Here is an 18,215-nt window from a genome sequence, read left to right as displayed (position 1 = left end):
AGAAGTCTAAGTCTAAGTCTATATTTACAATCATATTATCCAGTTGGTAGGGTTGGGCTATATGTCAATATACTGTAAGATGATGGTATCTCTGTTAGGCTATTGAAGGCAATGTGATAATCAATGTGCAGCTCAACAGTAATGTTGCATTTACAGGATTTCACATCAATGTGACCACATTAATTTGTCAGCAGACCAGCCAATCACTAACATTCCAATTTGATTATTTTATCTATTAGCAATTTCAATTGAATTTACAAAAGATTTGTTACTTCACTGAAAAAGGCCCTTACCTGTGAGGGAGTTTCTGGGTGAGCAATAGCAATCAATGACCGGCCATATTGGGTATACAGAATTATGCATCAATGTAACATTGATTTGTCCTGAATTTGATTCACTGGATCAGCAAGCATTTCCATTTGACTTGTTTTGTCTATAAATGGTTTCTCAGTTGAATTTGTTACATCATTAAATAAAGCCCTCATCTGTAAGGTGATTAGGTTATCTATGTGCATCAACACACAGCACTTTTGCTCCCCAGATTGGCACATTCCTGCTACCATACCTTGGGTGCATCATCTGTCTGTACGGCATGCCTGATGTGTCAAATAACACGACATGGCATTGCTGGCTTGTCTTGCACTTAGCACCACAGAACTAAAGTCAATTTCCCCCCCACATTTTTCCTTGACAGTAGAAAGTATCATTTCTTCTTCAAGTATCAGTTCATTCCTGCAAGTAATTACAGAGGGTGGTAAAGAACTCAGTGCACTTCACTTTCATCGGCATTAACAGTACAAAACCATAACAAGACCTTGTTAAAGTCACAACATGAGCGTCGTGAGAACATGAAGGATCAAGGAAAGAGTGCACTCAGTCTGGTCTACTGTGAAGTTCTGGCTCACCGGTAAATGACACTTGTGTAATGCACAAGGAGGGCATTGATACATGTTCTGCTGGCCAGTTACAGATACCAGCAGCTTTAATTAGCACAAGGGTTTCAGGGACATTATGCTTCAAGGACTGTGGATAAGTGACACAGGGAAAACAGTGGAGGTGGAAACTGCGGAATGAGTGCTCCCATCTGAGCATTCAAATCTGGAATGTAGCTGCTCCATGACCCCAAAAACACTCCTTGTGTTCCCTTGTGGCCTGAACAACAGAGGCTGCAGCTGGCCACTCCTTCACAGGAACTTACTGAAACCACCCCACACACACACACACACACACACTCAGAGCCAGATTCAGAGAGACAGTGCACAAAGCAGGCGAAGAGTGGGTTTTATTGGATTAAGCCACTCTTAACTGTACTACAATATGATGGAAAGAATTTGGGAACTCAAGGAGGTCTGTGTCAACAGGCCATGTTTGCTTAACTTGAGAACGTTGCAGGGTTTAGTGCACTCTTTTCCACATGTCCTAAATGTGCTGAGGTAAAAAGGAAAAAACATGCCATAGTACAGCTGCTGACCAACCAGGGTATTAAATTGAGACCCTTCTTGAATCTCTAAGGATCCAGCAAAGCAGCTTGGTAACCAACAGCAACTTAAGAGCAGCCATAGGGAAATAAATACCCATGTGAGCTCAATGGTGATGGCGGCCAAAGGTCCAGTTAGGAAAATATAGGCAGTGATTCTTCAGCACTGGGTATGTTTTAGAGGCAATGCAGTATCAACCTTAAGAGGTGTATTTTTTCTCCCACAAAGTCTACAAGCACTGTTAAGCTGTGGAGCTATTTATGTCACTGTAGTCCCTTTTGGGACATGTAAAAGCACAAATAATGATGGAAGACAGGGTGTTCTAGTGGCTCAGTAGCTAATGTACCTCTGCCATCAGTTCATGAGTGTCCGCTATCTCAGACAATGACACTCTCCCTGTATATTATTATCTTATAAAGTAAACATGTAATTTCAGCTTCTATATGTAGAATATTAGACCAATACATCATATATATGATGTGATATATGATGTGTTATATGATTGCAGAATATAATAGCTGTAGAAAAATGGCACCACTATTGAGAAAATAGGTTTATTTTGTTTTGCTCTCTACGTGTCCCCGGGTAGTGTTTCATGTCTACTGTGGCTCGACTGGCCTGCGATTGAATCCTGACACAACCTTTTTTTCTCCAACTTTCAGCTGCCCCCTCTTCAGAAAAAGAACATACAGCTATGATGTCCTATTACTAAACTAAAAGCTTGCTTGGCTGGAGCAACAGGATACTGGCAGCTCTAAAAGCCCACACCACAGGGCCAGGATTGTACACTCTCCAACCCAGCGCAGAGTGTTAAGTACAGCACCTTCCTCGGATGGCTGGCACCTGTCCCTCCATATCCGCAGACCTGTTTGGCACTGATCAACACTGCACCACGCTCCACTTCACAGCCTATTACACATTCCAAACAAATTAAATATGAGGGGGTGTGATGGGGCGAGATGGCATTTTCATGGAGCCCCACCAGCCATTGCAGGCCACGCATGCTGTAGAGGTTCATTAGACAGCCCAATAGAGCCTTGTGGAATGTGCGAGGAGGCGCATCACTCCATTGTTCACCAGTGGCTCTTCTGGGAATGGGCTGAGCACATATCAAGAGAAGATGGGAAGATGAGTAACAATGCTGTGCCATCACATGTAATGCCATATGACAGCCAGCCCACTGTCTAGATACCTCTATTGTAGAAACCATTGAAGTGTACAAACCGTTGTCTGCGTGGAGAATCAGCAGTGCTATGAATGCCAAGAACTGGTTTATCTTTCTCATTTTAGGAGGTTCTGTTCTTGGTTTGGCTGAACTCTTGCCACTGGTTAGCATAATGTTTGTGTGCAGGCAGTGTTGGGGCCAGAGCTGTGGCTGCTACAGCGGAGGCTATGTGTAGCAGGGGCCGTTGTGGCCCCAATGCCGGTCAGCTTACAGTGGTTTGGACTTTCCCGCTCAGTCTTTCCTCCTCTAGCATTCTCTTGTATTTTTCTCCCTGGACCCAAGCCATCAGCAGTAACAGCCACTATTGTGTGTTGCGGGATTCGGAGCAGCATTCTAATGAAGTGCCGGACCTCATCAGTGCACTTCAACCGCCAGCGGGTCAGTAACAGCCAGTCCTCACTTCAAACTCCCTACAGGCTTTGTGGCTGAGCTCTGAGTAAGCAAAACATGGAGTTACTACAGTTAGATGTATACTGGGTTTTGAAGGGACAATGTGAGCATTTTGCTAAAACAATCATCACAGATAAGTCAGTCAACACAATCACAATTCACATTTTAATAAAAACTGTTCTTGCCACATAAGGATTATCTAGATTGCTTTAATATAACATCTACATTGCTATTATGAGTTTCTTGCCTATTTGACTACAATTGCTGATGTTATCTTATGTGAACAAACAAAAAAAACGTTGAGTGTGGTGAATTTACAGTCTATCAATATACAGTACCGCACAGTGGAATACATCTCTTTGGGTTTGTGACAGAAGTAGTGCGCTGATGTTTGACAAAAGTTAAAGTTAGTGAAACAAAGTTCTGTGCGATAGATTTGACATTTACAGTTACATTTATAGTATCTGTTTACAGATGAACAGTACCAACAGTTACATTGAAGTACACAGCTGGTCACTCACCGTTATATCCCTCATTCAACCAGTCCCTACTTCAGACCCACAAACTTGGCAACATTTAGTCAGGTAAGTATGACATATTCGATAAAACACATGGATTTACTTAATTATTTTTTCTCCATTTTGATTGGAAATGTATCACTGTTAGTGCACATACGTATCTGTAGCTGGTTGCTTCCATCAAAAAAATCTGTTATAGCTTCAATCGATTTTCAAAAACCCAATGATTGTGATGGCTCTTTACAGCAGTTAAACTAAATAAATCAGAGATGCCTCATACAAGCTCCTCAACACTGCCACATGTCAGTGTAATCTGAATGGTCAGCCGGCACTGATAGACCCTGCTAAAGAGCTGTCAGAGGGAATTATTAATCCCAAAAGGCAGCATGAGACAGATGGTACAATGCTGGAGGATGGAGGATCGATGCTCTCCGGCATCTCAACTACTTCCAGCGGCCGGCCCAGAGACAGGAAGTGGGCTAATCCCTCAAAAGAAAGTTCCAGACTAAACACGCAAGAGGAGCCTGAGCCATCTCCAGCTCCCCCAGCCCCCGCGGCTGCACTGCATGTACTGCCTGCCTAGTACAATGTGGACAGTACTGGAGGGGGTTAAAAAGAGAAAGAGAAAAGTAGGGAGGCGTTTGTTCCTGCATTTCTGGTTGAGAGAAGCTTTATGAGGACTTTGACCTCCCCCCTCAGGGCCCCTCTAAGAGGTCCCCAGCTGCAGGACGGAGAGGGTGGAGCCTATATGAACTATACATAACTGTCAAAGAAGCCCCAGTTCTTTTGAAAAGGCCCCAGAGTCCGACCCCTCTCAAACTGAAGGTCTGGGTGGCAGCAGTGTTCCCAGCATGGAGCGCACGACAGAGGTGCTGTAGTTGCCAGTTTTTCCACGGTAGAGACGCTGGGAAAATGGGAATTTGCAGCCCATGGTGTCATCGATAACCAGTTTTAAGGCTTACTGGGTGCTGTCCAAATTACTGTCACATCTGCAACTTTAATCACAGTCCCTGCAGCAAACCCAATTACAGTGGTGACACAAACAAACCCAAGTGGATTGGAAGATTTGCACAAAGACATACACCCACACTGTGAGGGTCAACGTGACAGCATTAAGATGAAGAGTCCTTTTCTTTGTCGGTGACCCTTACTCCACTCCTGTATAAAGCTGCTTTTAATCGCTTCAGTGCCCCATCATTAGCACTACAAAGATCTGTTGACAATACTGCTAATAATCAGACCTGACTAAACATGGTTTCATTCTAGCAGGAGAGTGGTGTTTATATCTCTTAAATCAGAGCATCAGGTTGTGTAATAACCAAACTGTTGCCATTATGTAATCACACCACCAGTAGGATATGAGATTATCATGTAAATATTGTCACTAAAATGCAGCCCTCATGTGCCTGGTAGCATAACTTTATCTAGAGTCTAATGTTCTAGCTTACTGATCAGCCTCTGTCACTGTGTTGCTGAGCCTCTTCTGCTTTCTCTGGTGCAAGTGGCTTTCTTATCTGCCTGATCGAAAAACACGGCTCTTCTTGCTGGCTTCCAGCAGCACAGATAGAAAGGTGTTTATTGGACACAGTCAGGGAAACCATGAATCCCACTCCCTTATAAACAGGGCTACTCTGTCTGTAGCCTGCAGACAAACACTGAGTAAATAAGCCAGGGATCCAATTGATGTTCCTCTGGAGCCTCCAGTGTGTGTGTGTGTGTGTGTTGGCGGTGTGGTTGTTGTGTGTGTGTGGGTTGTGTGTGTTGTGTGTGTGTATTTGTGTGTGGAAGGGAGAGTGGGCCGACACCGTGTCTACACCTCCCCTCTGGAGGTTTTTAATGCATTCGGCAACAGGAAAAGCACAAAAAAAATCTCAATCTGCCAATTAGCTATTACGAAGTGACTGGAAGTTCATTGTACACAATGTAAAGCAGGGAAACACAATGTAATGTTATAAAAGATGTACATGAAATATATGCATGCATACAGGATTGCATACTGTATGCACCCTGCACACATTTTTGATAACAGGCATGCTGTTAGAGCTGAATAGGTAAAAAAAAAAAAAAACAACAGCGCCAGCGAGATAATACGCTGCCATCTCATTAATGCGATGCTTCTTCTCCCCAATGCCGTTTCCAAACATAGCAGCAGGAAAAGCATCCATCTCCAGTATCTCTCACCCCCCTCCAGCTTTCCAATTTACTGCCACTCACCTTTTTTTAATTCCATCAGCGTGATGATGAAAGCTGAGAGAACATTATGGTCCTCGCCAGTGGTCAGACAGTGAGTGAGCGAGTGCAGGCCTGCATCGGTCACACTGTCAGCCAGCCAAATGGGTTAGGACAGATAGAGGGGAAGCCAAGGCAGACGAGAGGGGGGGATATGTGTAGTGCCAAGGGTTGAGTGGCATAGACCCCTAATGCTCCACAGAACACAACCACATGGTACACGCTCAAAACGTGAGGGTGTGTTCATATGATACAGAGCAAGAACATGAAATGTATGTATGTAGTAACTATGTATAGTAAAGTGTAATACACTCTGGGGTCAAATAGGATTTGCACATATTTCTCAGTGTTTGTTTTACCCCACTTGGTAGACCAGATGTCTGGTATAGTGTTGCATCAGGAAATTTCAGATAAAGTAAATCCAACTGTCTTTCATTAAATAACTACAGGAATTGTGGCACACTTTTTAGAAGCACAATCCTGTATAAGGCAATCAAAATAGGGGTGTATACATTTTTTATAGCTAACATGATGGTCGATTAATCAATTAGTGAATTGACAGAAAATAGATTGGAAGCAATTCTGATTGTTAAGTAATTGTTCAAGTCACAAAATCCCCAAAACTCACTATTTTACGGCTGAATATTTTCTTCATCTTCAATGACTGTCAACTGGATACCTTTGAGTTTGAGACAGTTGATGGACAAAACAATGAATAGATTCATCAAGAAAATGTAATTGTTAATCCTTGGTTGCTTAGTCTGTAAAACGTTGCAAACAATTTCCCAGAACCCATGCTGGCATCTTTCAATTGTTTGTTTTGTGTGTCCAATAATTGAGAGATATTTTCAGATTTTCAATTTATAAACCAGAGAAATGTAGCAAATCCTTACAGTAGAGAAGATGGAGCCAGCAAATGTGTGGTATTTGTGCTTAATATATATTCCATTAGAGGATAGTAGCGTATACCAAACAGATAAAAAACAAAATCTTCATAAGTATTAAGTATATTAAGATATCGGTTGTTATAGTATAGTATTATGATACTGTGTATAATAAAGCTTCTTTTTTTTGCCTAAAATACATATTAGTGATACTTCAAGCCACTTTAAAAAATCACAAAGCAGTATCTGCAAACTATTTGACTGAGCTCTTATAAGCTGGACTGGGGAGCATACATGTAGCGTGCTTAGGGTGCCTTGTGGATGGCAGACGGGTAGTTATCACATTGAGGTACATATATGGTCTCAGCTGTTCACATGTAAACTCAGTTCAGGTTACTTCAAACCAAAAACAGGCACGACATGAAAGAAGTAGGTGGGTAGGATGGTAGGCAGGCGGCTCTCGGGTAGAGGGTGGGCGGGGTGGCAGATAATGTAACACGTCAAGCCATGTTGTGTCATGGGTCATACGATAAGAGAAGCCATGGGAACGGTATGGGAAACATGGGGAGTATGGGCCAGGCTGTGTGAGGGGAAGGCCATCTGGTATCACCAGTCACCAGGCACTTACCACCATATGATCATATCCTCTCGCCTTCAAAACACAACAGGCACTCATGACTCCCCCACCGTCTCCCATCATGCACCCAACCCCCCCAGTAAATGCCACTTGCATTGATGCAGTCTGCACAGCTATTGACCGTTCATATGTTTCCGGTCACTGGCATTATTCTTGTATGACCTCCACTCCTCATGCTCTACATGTCTTCAAATATTGATCTTCACAACATCTTCTGCACTCACAAAAGGGGAGCCCGGGGAAAGGAGTGGAAAAGAATGTGCAAAGTCGTCATACAAAAACACCCCCAAAGAAAAAAGATGGAGAGAAGTTTGATTTTTAATTTCGGTAAGAAATCAAACAGCATCGGAGAAGGGGGGAGCGCTCAGTTGCTGCAGCTGAAGGCCCCGCTAGCTGTCAGGAGTCTAGCAGCAACCTGCAGTCTGAAGACAAGACCTCCTTTAGTCTCTGGCTGAACCTCTGATGAATTATTTTGTTATTCAGGCGGGTCATTCTAGCTTGCGGAGGAGTCAGGTTTTTGATAGACCTTGGCAAGATGATGACTACTGGATTATTCATAATGTTTTCCTTTCTCCTTCACAACAAATCTGTTCTTCTATTTTTCATGAGCACAAGATGCTACGGCCTCTGCAACTAAATTTGGAGGATTTGGGCGCTACCCTGCTGCTGTAAAGTTCTAAAATAGAGGCCAGTTTATATTTAACTCAGACATGGTCTGGTGGAGGCACCCACACTAATTGAGGGCTATGCAGTAATCTTCAGTGGGCTAAAACTCATTTACCATAAGCTCTGCTGCAGCATAAAGATGAGGTCAAGGCAGATAAGCATCTCTCTCGGTCCCCTTGCTGGCTACTTTCTTCTGAGTATAAAAACTGATTTTAAGCAATTGGACACCCTCAGAGACACAGAGTACAGTATAGAGCATCAAAGTGGCATCTACAAGAGGCTCAAATGACAACTCAACTCCTGTTCCAATCCTAATCCTCAATGGCCCAACAGCAAAAACTGAGCAAAGGCAAGAATGACACGGACACTGAAATTGATCCAAGTGTGACTTGAAAACAAGTTGACCCCCCCTCGCACAAGCAAGTGCTCCCTAGCTCAGGAATGTCCAGCTGAGTTGAAAAGGTCACGCCACGATGCTGGCCTGCCCTTAAGTATGCCAACTATCTCGGCCTTGTGGGGGTCACGGACACAGGGAGGCATCCTCGACCCATTTTGGGAAGCATCTGGAAACATGCATTTCATCCCATTCACATAATCCAAGCCAGGACTCCAACAGGCAACTTTTGCCCTGCTTTTGATCCAGTGGCTTGCACTCGGAGTCCAGCTTTCAAACTCATCAAAACCAACGGATGGAAAGAACAAAGAGTGTGTGAGGGAGAAAAACAGCTTCCCTTTTTGGCAGAGGCTCCTCCAGTTATCTGGTGGCACTCATCCACGGGGGCAACTGTTAACGTACTATTATCAGAGCAACGTGGAGAGCTGACAGAATGTTTTTGTCTGCCAGACAGGGGTTTTGTAACTCCACCCCTCTCAGCCCAGCGGAGGAGAGCGGCGCTGATGAGAAGTTGACCTTATTCAATCAGATTTTTTTCCTCCACTTTCTTTCTTTTTGGATGTCTGTCTTCCTTTTTTGTGCATCTGAGCGCTGCCAAGCACGGCGGGGAAAAGAGCGGTGTGATGGTGTAGGCTGCCTGTGGATGCGCTTCAAACACAGGGAACACTTCCAATAATGTATGCACATCATGCCCTGGTACGCGCACACCCACACAGACACAGTAACACACTCGCAAGAGCTAACAAAAGCACATTCCTGCGGTATCTGTGCAAGTGAAAGACAAAAGGGTTTAATGCCATGTCTCTCACACAATTGGCACTACAGCCCATAGGCTATAAATCCTCGCCTGGGCTCATTCAGAGCCTCGCAGGCGATGATCAGGGACAAACTTCCAATACTTCACCGCTTGTCCCATGATCACACCAGTCATTCTATAGGTGGCACTGACACTGCTAAGCCCATGAATGTGTCAGGGAACTCATAAGTCACAGCACTGCTTGACTGCAAGGCAACACACACACACACACACAGGACCACCACTAAACATATCTCATGGTCATGACTATTTACAACATGAAATGGTCACTAAGTAGTTGAAGTACATAGTCCTTATTGTTTCTGATGTCATGCAGTAGCCTGTGCACATGCATGCTTCCCACATACACACATGCACACAGACTACATGTGAACACCCATTACACACAGGCGCACTACAATCCTGAAGGACATCGATACATATGAGAATCTCTGCTCTCCTGTATTGAACTGGGTGAGAAGAAGCTACAGAAAAGACATTAAGAGTGATGTTCAAGGATAAACATGATAGGTATGCAACAAAATCCAAACAATCAGGAATCAATTAGGAGGAGGAGAAAGACAAGAAGAGTCAGAGAGAGGCTGAAGATACGATGAGAGTAGAGAGAGAGAGGGGACCGGCAGGCACAGCAACACTAACCTGTTTCACTTCAGCAGGCATGGTCTAAAATCCCCCCTTCGTTCCCGACAAAATAAAAACCTCCCGGGGTAATGTGTGACAACTATTTCCTCCTTTTGGAAAAGTTCTCCTTTCCCTCCTCTCCTCCTCTCGTCTCCACACGTTTTCCTGGTCTGTTTAGGTTGAGTTTTCGCTCTGTGAGCGCAGAGGCAGCAGCTCAGACGCAGGCAGCCATCCTCTGCTCAGCATTGTGCAGCCAGACACAGTTAGCGAGAGCAGCGCAGGAAGTGTGGCGCTCGGCCTTTCAAAATAAAACGGCGGCTATTTACTATACACGCGCTTTCAAACACAGCTTTTATGGTTGCATATCTTTATGTATCTGCTAGCAACCAAAGAACGATGGTTGCATTTGAAAAAACAGGCAGACTGAAGAATAAGATATTAAGTTGTTACCTTCCATGTAGCCAAGGTCTCAAATCCAAAACAAAATTCAATCATGTTCTGCAAGCTAACCTAGCAAAGAAAGCAACATACCAAGCTACCAGTAGCTGTTGTTACAAGTAGTTAACAGTACAGCCAGTGTAACCATACATGTACAAATGTCAGCTATTATAAACAACATGACACAATAAACATGTCGATTTAATACCAACAGTCAAGGTCATAGTTTCAAGACATTTTTTACAAGACACTTGTACTTGTAGCTAACTCCTGAATTAAAAGAATAAGAAGAGTCATTAGTAATTCGTTCGTAATTGACAGTACAAGCTTCATAATGCACTTGTTGGCCATATTGGAGGTCTATAGACATAGACACATACACCTATAATAATGCAGTAGGTGAATAGTACTATTCAGGACTAATAGCTATCATTTTTAAATGTTTTTGCTGTACTTGACGAAAGGTGTTCCTTTTAAATAACATGAGAATGTCAAATAGACTAAAAGCAATTTGGATTTATGACCAAACACAGTAGCAGTGTGGCTGAAAGCTTCTATTTAAACTTATGGCATTAAGTAGACTGGTTGACAAATGTGTGCTTTGCCTTTTTTTTTTTTTGTGGAAACAGTCATGCTTTTATTTTGGCAGTAAAATCTCCCTACATCCAGTGTAATTTGGGCTATCTCAGGCTGGATTGACACAGCTGAAAAAAGGGGGACCCTGCTTTCTCCCTTGCAGAGATGCTGTACGTATGTAAGGGATGGAGAGAGATGGAGGGCACAGGGAGCCGTTGCCCCTGCAGAATTCCCCCCTCTCTGACGAAAACAGGAATCCAAGAAAAGCATTGGAGCTGTACAGAACTGTGTGCATTCACACGCACACGCACTCACTCAACAAAAAAGTTAGCCAGAGAGAGAACAAAAACCTCTGGGGCTGAGAGAAAAGGGGCGAAAGAGGAGGTGTGTTAAAAGAAAGAGGGTTCCCAGACAGGCAGCAGGAAGGGTAGCAGCTCGCTCTCGCTCGCTCGCTCTCTCTCTCCTCTTCTCTCTCATTGGGTCTATGTCTGGCATCTTAGTGGGGTGGGACCAGCTCCCTCTATACACTCCAGCTGCGTCTGTCTGTCAACCCGTCAACCCCTCCCCCTTGTTGGCATAGACAGAGAGAGAGACGAGGAAAAAGAGGAGATGGGGGGGGGCTTACACACAAAACAAAAGTTGCCCCTATTGAGGCAAAGGCACCCAGTACAAATTTTTACACCCTACACACACACACGCACACACATCTCCTTTTCTCTACCTCTTTGTCCCAGTTCCTCTCGCTGCACTTGATATAAGGGAGGGGTGGGACGTACGTGAAAGAATTCACATTCAAACATCTATGACTGTGACCAAGACTGAGAAGGAATGTTAATCTAATAACGTAGATGGAAGCTTAACTAAAGACAACTTTGAGAGGCGTCTGGACTTACAGAAGAGAGTAAAAGAATGACTGGACTAAAAAAAGAAACCAGAGAAAAAGGAGAAATCCCAAACGGAGGGGAAATGGCTGAGGTTTTGCATTCCACAAGCCTGGTATTTCATCTCCCCGAACGTTACTGCTCCATTTGTTCTTAATGAAAGACCTGGCTCGCCATGCACCATTACATTTAGATCTATTTACTTTCAACAATAGCCTACCATTACAAATTCAGCCAACCAACATTACCTCCAAAAAAGTGGCTTTAAAAACATGTCTTGTAACTTCACTTGCAGTGCATTTCTTTCTCTTATGTGATTTGCAATATGCCATTCCATTTAAGCCATTTAAGCGTTGAGTGAGTTTCATAACCCTGTTTAAAAATCCATTAAGTGCTCTGCAATACTCATGGGAGCGGATGAGAGAAGAAGCATTGCTCTTTATTTTATCTATAAATCTGTACATGTGTGTTTTACCTGTGTCCATTTCAGAGTTTAATATTGGAATTATTGTTTTAGGGACCTTTGACAACGGTGATGTATTATAAAGAGCCACAAAGTAGTCGAACCATGTTGCTAACAGGGCTTAAAAAACCTTTTGCTCTTTTCATATACAGACTGGTGCAACCCACTGATGCATGTGATTGTTAAAAAAAGCATTCGTTTCAGGAAAATGTAAAATATGTGCAACTAAAGTAAAAAGAATTGTCAGGACAGGTTGAGGTAAACTAAAAATCCCCAAAAGTATATTTAACATAATTTCATGGAATGTGTTCAGCATCACAGGTTGATGATGTATATATAGTGTTTCGAGGAATACCTGCTACTGTCAGACAAAAGCTATATTCTCTTGAGTCTAGCCAACCTACGCCTGGGCCTTGTAAAATAAATGTACAAGGTGTATGAATAATCCAGGAGTTGTAATCAAAGCTCCTGAAGTCAGCTTTACTCTGTCAGACTGTATGGTGTGAAACAGATGGTACAAAGGTTAATGTTCAGCAACAAGGCGTGATTTGACAGACACTTCCAATGAAGCTGCATCTGTTAAAATCATGTTTTTCACTTCCATTCAAGATGCCAGATGCATGGAAAAACAGAGAGATGGAAAGAGGAGCAAAAGCAGATACCACAAGTACACTAAAGGGAGGAGCGACTAGCGGTTTGAAAATATATATAATATATAAGGGCATTATAAAAATAATGTTTTTATAATGTTGAGTTTCAAAGGAGACTTTAATAACACCAAAATTTGAAAAGTACTTCAAAAGCTTTTCCACTGTGCCAAGAATACATTTCTTTGGGAAACACTACTTTACCTTCAAACTTTAATAAAGAGGTAAGTTTGACCAAATATCCCACTATAAACAAAGCAGGTAAGCAAAAAAAAAAGCATAAAAGTGATTTTAAAGATAATACTTACTTTGCTGCTCTAAGTTCTCTAAGACAATGGCTGCACAGTCTAGGGGCCTGGAGGAAAATGAATGTACAGTGTGTGAGAGTCTATAGGCCAAGCTGTTCTGCTCTGCTACAGGCTGACTGCTGTTTATTCTAACAATGGCACAGCTTGCAAAAAAGCCCTTATCTAATGACTCTATCATGTTTTATTTTCCCCTTGAAAAATGGCTACTCAGCGATGCACAGGATTAGAATCCAATCTATTGGGGGCTTTTGTCTTTCAAAAAAGGCAAATTTCCCTTTATTTAGGGAAATAAAGCTCTGTTTAAATGACATCACTTCAGATCAAAAGGTTCTATTTCCTGTTTTTATGTGGCAATACTGTAATTGCACAGGAGGATTTGTTATACAACTATAAATGGATTAGGCATTTCCTAGTCTTGTCATGCGTAATTGGGACAGTGAATGAGAATCTGAATCAGTCTGAGGCTGACATGCTGCTAATCATCAACTTTCTTTATTTTAGTTGAACATACCCTTTGGATTTGGAATGGAGTATTTCTATTGGTTGTTCAATGTCTAAAAATGAACACATTTAATCAGTTGTTCCAAGTGTCAAATTTCATCAGAGATTCTTCTTATCTTTTTGAGACTGTTGACAGATGCACCACCTAAAATATCAAATCCTTTTTTCATGTCTCAGAATATGTTTACATGTTGGCTCATGATTCACAGCTTCTGACAATCACCTAAGCAATTCTGTTAGTTGTGTCATGTTGTTTAGAAATGAATAAATAAAAGTGATGAAGGTTAGCTAAATTTGTAATTGTGTCATTTAATTATTGTTAAAGTGCAGATGTTGTTTTTTTTATGTGTTTGGTATACTATATATGCCCTTATTCAGCACCCAAAGATCAGCCTGAATGAGGCACTTGGAGAAAGGCTGTCAAGAGTGGTGCCCGTCTTTTCACACATTCCTGCGCTATTACCATCACCCTCTACACGAGAAAAACTCTTAGACACTCAGTGTGAGACAGTTCACATACCAAGCTCTATTTCTTTCCACTTCACCCTTTTTCAAATGTGCCAACATATAAAGAGGGCCCCACTGTCTGGCTTCAGCTTAAGACAAATTACATGAATTTTAGACGAAGTGTGTGTGCAACTCTGTGACACAAAACAGCAAAGGTTTGCAAATTCCACACTCTGTGATGTTCAGTCTTTTTATAGACTGTCCAGCAGTGTAGTGTGCCTCAGCCTGAGGCAATGCCAGAGCTCATATAGTCAGTCAGCCAGAGTGCAGAATCGATGGATGGATGTGTGGTTCTGAATTAATTGCTATAATCTGATGGTGTACCACCTGTAAACTACTGCTGCACATACATTCAAATAATGAATCTGTTGATAATCCCTCTAAAGCACACAGGTGGAAGAGCGAGTATTTACTAGAACTAGCAAATACCAAGAGGTTTGCTTCTGTTAGCACTAAACAGAACTGAGAATTTAGGCTAATTCCAGAGTTATTCATCTGCCATTTGCCTGATTTAGCTGTGTGAGCTTGAGCTTTCCAGGAATTGTGAATACAATTTTTTCACAAATGTCAATTTCTATTTTGAAATTAACATTATCTGCTGAGTGACAAAGTTTTGCAGTTTAGACTGTAGGGAACCTAGCTTAAACAAAGTATTCACGTTGTTGCAACCTTCATTTTAGAACATAGAATTGAAAAGAAATCCTCAGCTGTAAGTCCCCTAGGCCATTAAGGCAGTTGTAGTCTTAAGGAATTCTCTGCCCAATAAAGTTACTCCTGCAATCCTCCCAAAACAAGACTCAGTGCTGCCTCTGTTCCTCATTTGATGAGGATGTTTACATGCTTGTAAGTCATGTAGTAAAAATGTTGCACCAGTATATTAAGCACATGAGGATAATTAAATCAAGACTTTGAAGAACACCTCCAGCCCTACTACAAAGTCCTAAGACTGTTTTCAATTCCAGGTGAAAGGGGTCAGCCTTGTTTGCTTATACTGCTGGACACTGTGAAGGGTGAGGTCACATTCCTCAGGTGGCAATGGGGTCCTGTAAAGGAGAGGGGCTTTATTTTTAACACATGGGCTACAATTTAGTCTCTGAAGTTAACGGCCAAACCCGACAGTCTGTTTAGACTACCATCTTCAAGTAGATATGCAGACTTCCATGTTGTCCAAAAACTTTCAGGCAGTGCCCTTCAGAAACATTTAGCCTGTCTGTTCACCTATGCAAGAACACAGAGTGGTTGTCTGGTCAAGGAAATAGAAGCAGTTTTCAGATACCCCTCTTAGTGCTTTTAGTGAGCATAATGGTTTAATGGATTGTGATCAAATGGCAGGGAGGTGCACCAGGACAGGCATTAAGTCCACCAGCATTGGGGCTGGTTTGAAGGATGAAGGTTTGAGCCGCCCCAGAGGAATATAAATAGCCTACAGTACAAAAGGCTTTTCTGCTGCCTCCCCTTCAAACCTCTTTCCCCCTGTTCGTATGAACAAGAAGAATATGCGCAATCCCAACCTTGAGTAAAAATTCCTGTCCTTCCATGTCAGCCCCTGTACTGAGCTGAGACACGGAAAGGACTTACCCCCTACCTTCAGCAGTTAGCAGTGTGATTCATGGGCCATCGCCTCCAAACTTGACTCCTAACGTTGAAGTCGAGTGAATAAAAGATAACCTAGAGAACAGATGGCACGCTATGCGCATTTGAGCTGAAGTTTAAGCAATTTAATAGGAAGAAGCAAGAGGTTTTTTTGTTTTTTGCTCCTTAAATGCTTGATCTATTTATTGGATATGTTAACGAACTGCATTGCCTTTTGAGTCCTTTAGACCTTGACATGCTGTTAGGAAGAGCTGAGAATTGAACCACCAACCTAACCAAGTTTATGGGACAATCCACTCTTCCACCTGAAGTCCATCCAGTACTGTATGTCTCATGTAGACCTGCCTCAGTGGAGCAGTGGACCCTCACAAATGTGTGAGATAGGTAGAAAATAACTACAGAAAATCTTTTCACTTTTCTAATGGAATAATCCTAAAATTTTACCTCTTCAGGCCTCTGCAGCATACATTAAGATGCTATTGACAATGCACAATATATTTGTATTCCCTTACATCCCTAATATAGGACCAGGTAACCTTTAAACTGCTACGAAGCATGATTAGGTGTTCCATATGGAAACATGGAAAACAAGCAGCAACATTATTAGAATTTAAATGTGACTTTCCTGCAGGCTGCTCTGTGAAACTACAATATAAGAGGAGGGTGATGCAGGAGGGTACGGGAACAGTGTGGTATACAAAAATAAACAGAGGAGGCACTTTCACACCAAGGTAATTAGGGTGTTCATGAGAGAAGAGGAGGTTCCTGATGGCACAGTGAGAGAAAAAGGCAGGGGAAGATAGAGGAGGGGAGGGGTACACCAAGGCTCATTGTTAGGCAGGTGATTTACGAGGGTACAGGGGCTCCCGGGCCCTGCCAGTGGAAGGATAGATCTTCTGTCCCTATAGCACCCTTTGTGTCCATTGTGCTTAGACAGGGTTGGGGAGGGGCGGTGGGGATGAAAGTGGGTGGAGGGTGGCTGAAGCGATTGTTGGTTGAGAGCTGTAGTGCCATCGCAGGGCCTGTACATCTTCACCACAGACAGCAGCAGAGATCAAAGGCTGCACTGTTCCTTCTTTCCAAACCTCACAAGCCTTTGAAAAACTTCCCACAACATTTGCACAGGGGATGATATGCGCCTGCAATGCTAGAAGCCCGCTGAATATAGCATCAGAATACCAAACACCAACATTTAATGATATCCACAGTGCGAGAAATTATCCCGAATTTCCTTTTCAATGAAGCCGGGTGATTGTATGCATCACGAGATGGGATCTGTGCATGTGCTGGGCAGCAGCCGTGGGTAGATTAGGCGTCTGGTGTATATGAAATGAGGTCACCTTCTCCCTTAGCTCCAAAACAGACGTGGTTGTCTGAGTGCTGTCTGCCTTTCTCCACACACAGAACTGTCACCATGCACCACTTGACCTTTCAGAGCCTTGGCGATAACGCTCCTTCAGGCAAAAATCAATTACCACAGGAAAACGCAATATCAAATAAAGAAAGAGTAGGATCTTAGCATGTGAGGAGTCACATGTATGGACTGTAGATGGATGCAGATTCAAAGGCGTCTCGGTCCGTGTCACTGAATCTCTACTGATAATTACATCAGGAAAGCTAATGGAGTGTCCGACAGCATTGTTCTGATGTTTCTCACTGGGCAGCACAGCGTAAACACTCTAATTCTCTTCCTTGGCGGCAATTCATAAAGTGTTATATTGAAGTGAATGAGGATCAGAATTCAATTAGTAAGGTCTCAGAAAGTAGGGCAGTGCTGTTTACAAGAACCTCTCGCGCACCTTTTGTTCCAAAACAAAGTGTCTTGTAGTGATCTACCTTTTTATACCCTGTTTACATCATGCAGGGCCAAAACAAATTTCATAAATCATATTTAAAACATGTTGAACCATAATATTCTTTAATCCTATTCAGTTGTTTTTCACTCCAGCTAAGGAGGGCGATTTGTGTTAATATCAGAGGGTGATTTATTTGTGGTTGGAGCTATTTTTCTTATGTGGGATTATTTTGTCTCCCCAATATAAATATATATGCAGGATCTTTAGCTAGCAAAGAAAACAACATGGAATAGACACGTTAGTCTCGAATTTTGTTAATGGTTCAACAAGACCAAGAGCTAAATGTTTGTTTACCATTTTCACCATTTAATCTAACATGTTAGCATGCTAAGATTAGCTAATTGTTACTCAATACAATGTATAGCTGAAACTTTTGGTAATGTAATTAATTTGGCAGGTATAAGCTAAGCTATTGGGCACATTAATATTTTGACCAGATAATGGCACTAAGGAGTCATAATCTGGAAACCATGAATATCAATATATTTCCCGAGATCAGTGAAAAATTTAATAATAATAATAATAATAATACATTTTATTTAAAGGCACCTCTCTGGGCACTCGAGGACACCGTACAACACAAAAA

The 18,215-nt window shown here is 42.4% G+C and overlaps 1 protein-coding gene across 11 annotated transcripts in view; it reads right to left on the bottom strand.

Moving 5' to 3' along the window:
* Positions 1-18,215, bottom strand: part of arvcfb (ARVCF delta catenin family member b) — a 198,551-nt gene that overhangs the window by 98,509 nt on the left and 81,827 nt on the right. For 10 of the 11 annotated variants that reach the window (XM_035658045.1, XM_035658051.1, XM_035658048.1 and 7 more), the window contains exon 1: positions 9,878-10,104. The exons of the other annotated variant lie outside the window; for it this stretch is intronic. In XM_035658045.1, coding sequence (XP_035513938.1) covers positions 9,878-9,898 — 21 coding nt within the window. In that variant the 5' untranslated portion in view covers positions 9,899-10,104. Of the gene's footprint in view, positions 1-9,877; positions 10,105-18,215 lie in introns of those variants that run through there. 11 annotated transcript variants of the gene reach the window in all.

Source organism: Morone saxatilis, unplaced genomic scaffold, assembly GCF_004916995.1.
Source record: "Morone saxatilis isolate NCDOM2014 unplaced genomic scaffold, NCSU_SB_2.0 Contig16, whole genome shotgun sequence".
NCBI lineage: Eukaryota > Metazoa > Chordata > Actinopteri > Moronidae > Morone > Morone saxatilis.
This window is presented reverse-complemented; position numbering and strand designations above follow the sequence as displayed.